The 10,857-nt window shown below is 41.7% G+C and overlaps 1 protein-coding gene across 1 annotated transcript in view; it reads left to right on the top strand.

Annotated features, from left to right (window-relative positions):
* CSUI_001010 (uncharacterized protein) overlaps positions 1-10,857 on the top strand; it is a 22,604-nt gene that overhangs the window by 10,334 nt on the left and 1,413 nt on the right. Inside the window, exons 9-17 of the mRNA XM_068061216.1 lie at positions 774-858; positions 1,271-1,387; positions 2,324-4,476; positions 4,928-5,092; positions 6,072-6,220; positions 6,950-7,074; positions 7,456-7,567; positions 8,703-8,749; positions 10,220-10,322. Coding sequence (XP_067926809.1) covers positions 774-858; positions 1,271-1,387; positions 2,324-4,476; positions 4,928-5,092; positions 6,072-6,220; positions 6,950-7,074; positions 7,456-7,476 — 2,815 coding nt within the window. The 3' untranslated portion in view covers positions 7,477-7,567; positions 8,703-8,749; positions 10,220-10,322. The remainder of the gene's footprint in view (positions 1-773; positions 859-1,270; positions 1,388-2,323; positions 4,477-4,927; positions 5,093-6,071; positions 6,221-6,949; positions 7,075-7,455; positions 7,568-8,702; positions 8,750-10,219; positions 10,323-10,857) is intronic.

A 10,857-nucleotide genomic window follows, 5' to 3' on the forward strand; every position in this document is an offset into this window, starting at 1 on the left:
GTGTACAGATCTATTCATATATATGATGAGAGAGGTAGATAGATCTACGTCTGAAGATGGATGCGTGTGTGTATGTACGTCTCTGACTATCAATCTATATCGTTGCCTATCAATCTACATATGTACACCTATATATATGAGGGAGAACGGTAGAGGAATCTATTTGTATACAGGTGTAGACTTTTTCTCGGTCTCTCTGGAGCTTCAGTCTTAGTCTTATTCGTAGGAGTCGTCTTTTCATAGATGAGAGAAGAGATGGGACTTCTGCTTTGCTACTTCTATTCTATCTTCTCCGTGTTTTCTCTCGCAAGAAGAAGAAGACCATGATAGAGGTTTTCTTCTCGGTCTTCTTTCTGTTGTTTCTTTTCTTCTTTGCTTTACTTTGCTCTTTCATCTTCTTTCCTCTCGAGTTCACATACACCCCCCCACTTCCCTCCTGTCTCAGGCTTGCATGCATGCAGTCGCTCACTCCACCCTCACAGTCCGGGAGGCCTCGAAGATCGATCTATACACACGACTTCCTCGTCGCGCATACTACACATACATATACACTTCTGTGTATGTATACATGTATATGTATGTATATGGATATCTGTGTATGTGTATGTATGCATGTTGTATAGGTAAGTATGTTTCCTCTACATATAGGCGAATGTGTGCGTGTGTGGAGGTAGGGTGTGTGTCTTAGAGAGCCTCTTATCCCTCTTTTTCTCTTCCCCCTGTAGACTCTTTTTCTTCTCCTGCTTTTCTTTCATCTGTCTTTCTTTCTTTAGACCTCGTTTCCATCATCCAGAGTATGAGGAGTTTCTCAAAGGCCAGGCAGAATTCTCCACGAAGTTTCGAGTCTTCTCTCGAGAGGTAAGGACAAAAATAGGAAAAGACTTTCTCTTCTTTCTCTCCCTCTCACTCTTTCTTCATCTATTAGCACCGTGATTCATATCGATCTACCTATCTACATCTATCTATTTGTGTCAATCTCTCTATCTATCTGCATCTTTCTATGTATGCATATATGTCTATACATCTCTCAGTCCTTCTTCTTCTCGCTTCAAGAGATGTGAATGATAAACCACATCTTGGGAAGAATTTTCTTTTCTCTTCTTCAATCTCTTCAGTTCAATTCTTCCTCTCTCCTTCTCTTCTTCTCCTACAAGAGAACTTCTTCTCTTTCTTTCTTCGTTCTTTCTTTTCTTTCTTTCTCGTTTCTCATCTTCTCTGTCTTTGTCTTTCTCTCTCTTCCTATCTATTTTATTTTGGTTGCTTTCTGTAGGAGCTAGTGTACATACACCCGCCAGCGGAGGTGAAGAACAAGAAGAGAGAGGCGCTAGATCTTTATCTGTCGCAGTTACGTCGCACGCAGCATCTTCTTGATTCTCCTCATAAACTTGTAGGTCCTTCTTTCTCTTCTCTCTTTCTCTCTCTCTTCTTTCTTTCTTTCTTTCTCACTTTTTCTGTCTCTTTTCATGTGTGTTTGCAAGAGTAGCATCTCTCAAGAAAATTTCCTTTCTCTCTTTTCTTTCTTTCTCTCTACTTCTCAGTTGCATGCACCTCTCCCTGACCTGAAAAATGACCTACTTCTCCTTGACCAGATAGATCGTTCTTTCCTTCTCTCTCTCCTTTCTCTTTCTCTCTCTTCTCTTCTTTTTCTTTCTTTCTCTTTCTCTTTCTCTCTCTTCTCTTCGAGACTTCACCCACTTTTGTAGTCATGCTTTGTAATAAGTATCTCAGTTCATCTTCTTCAAGCATGTGCTTGTCTTCCTTCTCTTCTTCTTTTCTTCTTCTCTCGCCTTTTTTCTTTTCTTCTTGTCATCTTCTCTCCTCTTTTGTGTCTTCTTCTTTCCTATCTAGTCTCTCCCTGTGCCCTTCGCAGAAGGGAGAGATTTGAAGAAAGAAAGTCTAAAAGATGAAGAAGAAGAAGACTTTGATTGATGTGAATTTCTCTCATCTTTGCTTTTCCTATCTCTTCTTGTCGAGCCACTTTTCTTTCTCAAGTGAATGCGTGACCTTCTTTTCACGACCTGAGCTAGCCAGAAGTAGAATCGATTGTGTATCTATTATCAGTATCATCGATTCTTTTCTTTCTCTCATCTCTTCTCCGAGTTCAGCTTCTCTTCTTTTGTCCCTACTTCACCTCCCCAACTGAGAAGAAGAAGAAGAAGGTGATGCTATCGTTGTTTCTTCTTGTCTTCGTTTGATTTTTCTCTTTTGTTTCTTTTCTTTCTTCTTTCTCTCTTTTGCTCTCTCATCTTCTCCTTCTTTCTTTGTGAAGAAGACTTTGCTTCTTCTTTTCTGTTCTTTTCTCTCTGTGTGTCTCTCTACGTAGAAACTCGCAGAGAGGTTTGGTCTGGTGTCTGTACACCGGGGAAGCAGCTCGTACAACAGCTCAAAGAGCTCTCATTCTTCTTCTTCTTTAGCTGTGAAGAGGCTCTCTATTCAATACCCTTCTTTGTCTTCGACGTCGGTGTCGATAAAGAGCAAGAATTCTCCATCATCTGAGAAAGATGAAGAAGGAGAGAATGGATCTGCTTCTTCGCTCAATCCATGGAAAGAAATTGCTGATGCTCTAGGACACGAACCCTGGGAGATTTCAGATCGATTCATACCTCAATCGATTCTATCTCTCTGGCGCACTAACTGCCTTCTTATGAAAGCAAAGAAACAGAAAGAAGAAGAAGAAAGACAGGAGAAGGAAGAAAGAAGGAAGCAGAAGAAGGAGAAGAAAGAAGATGAAAAGGAGGTTCTCGGTGGTCAACAGAGATCAGGGGAAGATAAAGAAAAGGAAGCAAAACAGGCATGCAAATCAGATATGAAAACGACTGTCTCTTCCTCTTCTTCTTCCTCCTCCTCCTCTTGTTCTTTCTCTTCTTCTTCCTCTTCCTTCTCTTCTTCTCCACCGAAGTCTTCTGAGAGGGAGACAAGAAATAGAAGTAGAAGTGCCAGTCCTATGAAAATAAAACCTTCTTCTTCTCTTTCTTCTTCGTCTTCCTCTCGTTCTCTTTCTGAATCTTCTTCACCTATGAAGATATCTCAGAAGAGAGATGAGAAGCAGGTGTCTATAGTTGAAGGTGCGAACCCTGGAGAAGAGAAGAAGCAGCAGATCATGGGAGATCAAGAAGAAGGTGAGGAAAGAGAAGGAGGAAAAGAGAAGAAGAAAGACGAGAAGAGTGAAGAGAAACTATTACCTTCAGAAGAGGAAAAGCCTATATTCGATGTCTCCAAAGACAACTCCGAAAGAAACAAAAATGCGGAGAAGAACTCTTCTTCATCTTTGTTCTCTTCTTCATCTTCTTCTCCTTCCTCCTGTAGAAAGAAATCGAATCTTTCTTCTTTCTCTCCTTCTTCGTTCGATAGGAAACCTGGCGATGCCGAAGAGGAAAAGACAGACAAGAAGAGAACGGTCGTAAGTGAAGAGAAGAAAGAAAAAGAAGAAGAAGGGATGACCAGAGAGCCGCTTGAACATACAGAGAAAGAAAAGAAGAGAGCCGATCCATCAGAAGAAGAAGAAGAAGGACATGATAAAGAGAACAAGGAGAATCATTCCTTCCCCGTGTCACGTCAGGTGTCGTCTCCTCTTCGTCAAAAGCCGACAGCAGATGAAGAAACAGAAGAAGAAGAAAGAAAGAAGAAAGGACAAAAAATGTTTACGAAAGCGAGCGTGAGAGAAGGCAAAACCGAAGGGTCCACCCATGATATGACGGAGAAAGAAAGAGAAGAAAAGAAGTCTACGAAAGAAGAACGAGAAGAGGAAAGAATAGACCCGAGACAGGAAGGAGAACTTCATGATGAAAGAAAGAGGTCTGAGCTCCCTTCCTCAGAGCCGACAAGAATAGACAGAAAAGAAATAAAGCTCTCCTTGTCCTCCTCTTCTTCTTCTTCGTATGAGAAGGCGAAGTGTCCGCGGCAGATGAGATTGACGGAGCTTCTTCGCTTTACTGTCGATCGCGTAAAGAAGAAAAAGAAGATTCTTCTTCTTCGCCCAGCCTTCTCGTCTTCGCCTTCTTCTCTCCTTTTGTCAACGAAAGGCGAGAAGAAAGAGGAGAACAAGCAACACAGTGATCTCGAAGAAGAGAAGGAAGAAAAGAATGGAAAAGGTCGTTCCTCCTCTTCTTCTTCTGGACGTGTGGCTGTAGAGGACGATGAGGAGAAGGAGCTCGCAGCTCTGCAGAAAAGAACCTCTCTGAAAATAAAGAGAAAGAAACACATTCTCTTGAAAGATGAAGAGGACGAAGAAGAAGAAGATAGCGAAGCCGCGGTAAAAAAGGGAGGATCTGCTCTTGTCTTGGCTGAGGCGGAAGGCGACACGAAAGAGAAGGAAGAAAGCGAGAAAGAAGAGGAGGAAGATGAAGAGGAGAGAATGGAAGAAGATGAAGAGGAGAAGAAAACAGAAAAGAAAAAGAGGCACAAGACAGCCGCAGAAATGGTTGGAGAAAGACTAAGAGAAGAAGCAAGAAAAGCCAAGATAAAAGAAAAAAAACGGTAAGAAAGATAGATAAAGGATAGATAGATTAAAGATAGATAGATTAAAGATAGATAGATAGATCTCGATATGTGCGTCAAGCAGAGTATGTACGTTGAGTTTCTTCACGACTGAGGGAAGCTGGATCTTCTCAGAAAGAAACGAAGGAAGGGAGGAAAGAAAGAAAGAAGGAAAGCTTGGCTTGAAGACTCGATTCCTAGTTCTTTAGCTTTCTCTGACTGCCTTTGTATGTCCTCCTATCTTCCCGCCTTTCCCCATGAACTTGTCTCCTTCTTCTTCTACGTCTCTCCTGTATCCCCCTACGCTTGCCTGTCTATCATGTGGATGAACCGTCTATCGATCTCCTCTGTGTCTCTCCTTTGTGTCGGTCTCACTCTACATGCATGCATGCATGCGTCTCTATGTAGGCACGTGGAGTGTGCCTGCGGTCTTTGTCTTATTTTTTGCTAGAAAGATGAGAGAGCTCGTGCGTCAGATGACCGAGTTCGAAGCAGAAGAAAACGAAGAAGAAGTTGCGGAAGACGAGGAATTTCGATCTGCTCTAAGAGAGCTACGTATGAGGCTCCAACGTGCAGGACAAGAAGAGGATGACGAAGAAGATGAAGATCTTCTCAGGTAAGAAAGAAAGAAAGAGATGTTTTCTTTCTCTTTATCTTTCAATTAGTATTCTTTTTTCGACAGAAGGTGAATGCGAGCAGTCTGTCGTTTTGTCCCTGTACAAGCATCTACATACTTACCGCTTCTCTACTTGGGTCTGCCCTGTCTATATGTATCTATCCATCTACATACATGCGAAGACGGGAAAAAATAAGGACACGTGTCTGTATCTCTATGTCGAGGGAGAGAGAGAGAACGAAAGAAAGGAGAGAAAGAAGATTGTGTATGTAAGGATGAATGAGGAATGCTCCCTGTGGATCTGCGGTTCCTGTCTTTTGCTTCCTGACACGATGAGAGGCAGGCGAGATAGGGAGGGATACATAGCGTACAGCATATCTAGATCATGCTATACATATGTATCTGATCCAATAGCTTTCTTGAAGAGAATATGCTCTCCATCTCACGTACTAGGGGTATCTGTTTCATGGAGACATGCAGGTGTGCATGTGTGAAGTCTACGGCGTAGGCATGTATTCTTCTAGACAAAAAGCTCTATCGGAGTGTGTCTTCATAGTAGGGGGTGAAGAGATGAACAGACAGACAGAGAGACAGACACGGCGTCGATCATGTTCTCTCGTTCTGCTTGCTCTTTTGATGGAAGACGAGAATTTCTTTCTTTTTTTTTCTCTCTCTGTGGCTTTTCTTGAATGAAGAGCAGCTGCATTCTTTTTCAAGTATCACACGGGAAAGAGGAGACACTTACTTACATCATACCTGCAGTGCGTGAAAGGAAGAAAGGAGAAGAGAACAGAACGTCTCTTCTCAGTCTTTTCCTCTTCTCTTGACTTCTTCCTCTGTGCATACACTCCATCGCTCCCCTTCTCTCCATCCACCGTATTTTCTTGAGTGCATGCATGCGCGCATGCATGCACTATGGTTTCCCGACATTTTGTTTACTGCATGCATGCGTGGTCTTTTGTCCTGCTTTGTTCTCAAGCGAAGATGAGGAGTGGATTGAAGGGCTTCTCGCCGAGAAAGAAGATGAAGAATACGACGAAGAGGCGGAAGACTTTGATGCTCTCCAACGGAAACTTCAGTTTGATCTAGAAGAAAGAGACGACCAAATCTATGAAAGACTTATTGGAAGTAAGTTTTCGTCCGGGAAAAATCTATTCTCACCTAGCCATATCTTGATCAGCTTCCTATCTATACTGTCTATGTACACCTAGATAGATTAAAGATAGATATGACAGGACTCGAGAGATTCTATTCCTGATCGAAATCTTGGTCTGTCTCTGTCTTTACATCTATATCTATGTATCCTCTCAAGAGATCTTTCTATCTGAAGTCTTTATCTCTACACATCCGTCATATCTCTTTCTCTGTATATTTAGACATACAGTTTACTTCTCCAATGCCTTGGGTTGTATAAGAGATCGTGAGAGGAGAAGAAGAAGAAGAAGTCTTTAATTTCTTCTATGCGACGTAAGCACACACACTGAATAGGGGTGTATAAAGAGAGTGGGTTCTCGTTAGCAAGCAAGTTAAGATCGTTCTTTTTATCTGTCTTTCTTTCTCTATCTGTCCTCTACCCATGTACCTTATCATTGTATATCTCTTGTTCTCTCTCTTACTCCTCTTTCTTTCTCTGTCTATCCCTTCATCCCTCTTCTCATTTTCATTCTTTCTTTCTCTCTTTCCCTTCCCTTCTTTGTTTCTACCCATATCTATCTATCTTTAATCTATCTATATTCCTATCTATCTATCTTCACTCTATCTATCTATATATCTTTAACCTATCTGTACCTCTATCTATCTATCTATGTTTTCGCATGGAGATTTTCTTCTTCTTTTTCTTTTTCTTTTGTTTCTTAGGATTCCAGAAGGCGGGTGAGAATGGCCGGGAATTGACGGAGGCGGAGAGACGAGAGCTCGAAGAAGAAGAGAGAAGAAGAAAAGAACGTCAACAGAGAAAGAAACGAGGCGATGAAAAATTCGCTGTAAGATAATAGGAATAATAGCACGTCTTTCTCTCTTTTCTTCTCTCTTCTCTCCTGTGTGTTTATTCTTTCTATCTTCTCGCAAAAGCATAACAGTCTTTCTTCTTCACTTACCTCAACCTAGATAGATAGATAAAGATAGATGGATAGATTAATGATAGATAGAGAGATAGAGTGATAGATCCGGGAAAGATAAATGTGTGTGTATGTCGAGATCAACGTAGGAAGGTTTTCTGATTTATTTTTTGCAGTGCATAAAGTGAGAAGGAAGAGGTGGGTTCTGTAGTAGCGCATGATGTCTTTGGATTGGCGAGGTGTATATACACATCGAAGCCGTCAACATGAGATTTGAATGCCTGGTGTGAATTGTTGTCTCTTTAGGTCGATGAACTTCAGTTTTAAGTGCCATCGACGGGAGACAGATCAGGGCATGCAGATTTTTGCTGTCAATACAATCGATTTTCACCCCAAATATGGGACTTTTGCTACTGGTGTAAGAGAAAGGGGGACAGGAAAACTTTTCTTTCTTCTTTTTCTCGCTCTTGGCTTCTTTCTCTCTCTTCTTCTTCTCTCTCTTCTTCACTCTTTTCTAAAGAGGTTCAAGACTGGCAAAGAAAACGCATAAAGCGTATATCGTTTTTCTCTTCTTCTTTCTTGTGTATCTCTGTGTCTGTATTTTTTTTTTTCTCTTTCTGATTCTTTTAGCTCTTTCTTAGATACCTTTCTACCTATCTTTAACATATCTATCTATCTACCTACCTACTTATCTACCCCTCTATCTAGTCGATGTATCTCTCTATCTATCTTCGTCTATCCATTTCTCTTTCGTCTGTCTATCTGTCCCCAATCTAGGTGTGATTCACTCTATTTCTCTTTCTCTAACCTCGAGTGGTTTTCTTTCCTCCTCCTTGTTTCTCCAAGGATCGTCCCTCTCTAGTGGGATGGCCGGCGACTCTGTTGAAAGCGGCAGGGAGTTTGCTTTCTTCAGTCTAAAGAGATCTCCCCCTTTGTTGCGCATCTACCTTGTTCTCCTTCCTTTCTCTTTCTTCATGTCTCGTCTGATTGGAGAGGATAGCTCATGTTCTGGTATTGGACTAGAGGAGTAAATGGATGGATGGGTAGATAGATATAGAGATATACTGCTCATTCGATACAAGGAGACGCGCGCGTAGACAAATCAGATCCATATATACAGATATAGGTCTACGTATAGATTCATGTAAGTTTCTCGTCCCGTATGTAGGTGGAGCTGTATATTCCTACGATGTATATATGTATATAGACAGATGAAAAGATAGTGAAAGACAAAGAGAGATATGGAGGTCTGTATGTATAAGAGACCTATTACTTCGTGAAAGAAAGACGATTGCTTGGAAGTGTATGCACTCTCGTTGTTGAGAGAGAAACACGTGTGGAGCGGTCGCCAGTCGACTACAGAGAGACGATTTCTGTGCTAGCACCGCCACATCAACCCGCTGTCTATCTGCTATGTCTCTCTTCTCTCTTTCTTTCTTTGCGGAGAGAAGAGAGAAAGAAGTAGTCAAGATGGCTTTTTCGTCTAAATGAAGTCTTTCATTTCTTTTCTTTTTGTTGAACTTTCCGAGTTTTTGTCTTTTGTCATCGTACAGGGGGCGGACGGAACTATCGTGTGCTGGGACAAGGTCAATCGACAGAAGTACGTTGTTTCTTTCTGTACATACACCGCAAGCCTTCACTTCTCACAACTTCCATGGAGGAGAAACCAAGAGAAACGGTGTCGATACACACAAGAACGAAAGGAAGGAAAGAAAGAAAGAACATAGAGTCTGTCGCTGTATTTGTGTGTTCCAAGAGGGATGGTCGGTATGGATGTTCGTCAGTGCTGTTGGTATTTCTGGATTTTCCTCGCATGCAGAGGTGCGAATATATGGACAGACATATATCTCATATATATGTAGATGCACGTACATACTTCATGTACATACGTATGCATATGGGCAGCTACATGTGCATGGATATCCAAGAATAGGGCTTTGCATATGTGTATACAGGGGAGTCTCTATACATGTATCTCCCGATAGAAGAAAAAGAGAGGACGCGTATATCGATTTGGAGGTGTTCGTCTTCTTGAAAGGTCGTGTATGATAGAAGAAGATCTATATACACTTCTTCTCGTCTCCAGATCAAAGAGATAATAGGAGTCGATCTTCTTCTGAGAAGAAGTGTATATGTAGTATTGTATAAGTGATTTCCCTCCCACAATCTGTTTGCGCTCCATGACGAGATTCGTAACTAAGGAGTCGTTTCCTTTGCACTGATCTTTCACAACACCTTCTGAAGTTATCTAGCTGATATGCGATTCTGATACGTTCTCTTCTTCACAGTGAAACCCCTCTTCTTGACAAGGGCCTTGAAGCTCTCCTTTTTCTGTTTCTTCCCTCTTTCTTTCTTTCTTTTCTTTCTCTGCCTTTCTCTTGGAGAAGTCGTTCTTGTCCGCTATGATGTGTGTATGTAGGTGTCGCTATCTGCCTATGGTGGTAGATGTATATATCCCTTTTTTCAGTGGATTTTCTTTGCTGTATGTCCATGTATATACACGGGAGATTTGTAGAGGAGAGTCGTGTTCATTTCCCTTAAGAAAGAGTATCTGTCGTGACGTCCATGTAGACATCTTTATCTTACCACGAGTCGTTGACTACCAAGGAGAGGAGAAGAAGACATGGGACGTAATTAGCGTAGAGAGTTAGTTAGATACGCAAAGAGAGACGGCGATGAGCTATAGATCTTTAGAGAAGGCAATGCATGCAGGAAGAGCACGACGAGGTTCTACTGAATCGTCGGGTATAGCAAAGAGGAAGACTTGACGAAAGAGCTATCAAAACAAGAAAGGTTGATTTGTATTGTTTCCTTTCTTTTTTCTACTTTTCTTTCCCACTGAAAGTGTCCAACCTTCTCTCTTTCTTCTTCTAAAACGTTCCTCTCATGTTGATGTGGCCTCTTTGGAATGTAGCGCTTCAGATTTTATGTGATGTTTGTGTCTGCCCCCCTGAGCAAGTGGTAAGCAAAAGGAAAGCGACGCGTGGACGGGTCTTCAAACAGAAGAGTAGCTTTCCATCTAGTTTCTTCTGTCTTTCCCATTTCTCTTCTCTTCTTCTTTCTGCTACAGACTTCGAGCTTTTGATAATATGAATAACACCGTTACAGATGTCAAGTTTCATCCGTCAGGAAGTAATCTCTTAGCTTATGCCGTTTCTTATGATTGGCATAAGGTAAGAGACACACGATAGATGTTCCTCTTCTTGATGTTCTTTGTCTCTTCTTTCTTATTTTCTCATTCATGCATGACTTTTCTTTGATGTCAGTTGTTTCTCCTGAGAGGTGGTAAGGCATTCTGTTTCTTCGCTTAGCCCCGTGCGTGGCTCTCCCGTCTTTCTTCTTGGTTCTGCGGACGTTTGAAGTCATCTATGTAGGTGTCTGGTTGTAGATAGATGAGTTTATGACAAGANNTCTATGTAGGTGTCTGGTTGTAGGGAGATATTAAGGACTTCTTACTGGGCTGTTGTTCTTGTAGGTAAGTAAAGAGGTTGAGTAAGAAACTTGATTGCGTGCATGCATGCAGTGGTTTGAANNNNAAAAAGAAGAGAGAGAAAGGGAGTCGGATGAGTGGACGGATTCAGTTATGTTGTCGGTGGTGAAGATAGTATCGGAGGTTGGGAGACTTCGAAAGAGTCTGTTACTTTCTCATTTCTGGACGCCTTTTAGGGAGAAAAGGAATGTAAGATAGGGATGTGGCAAGGACAGAGA

This window comes from Cystoisospora suis, assembly GCF_002600585.1.
Source record: "Cystoisospora suis strain Wien I chromosome Unknown contig_397, whole genome shotgun sequence".
NCBI classification, from domain to species: Eukaryota; Apicomplexa; class Conoidasida; order Eucoccidiorida; family Sarcocystidae; genus Cystoisospora; species Cystoisospora suis.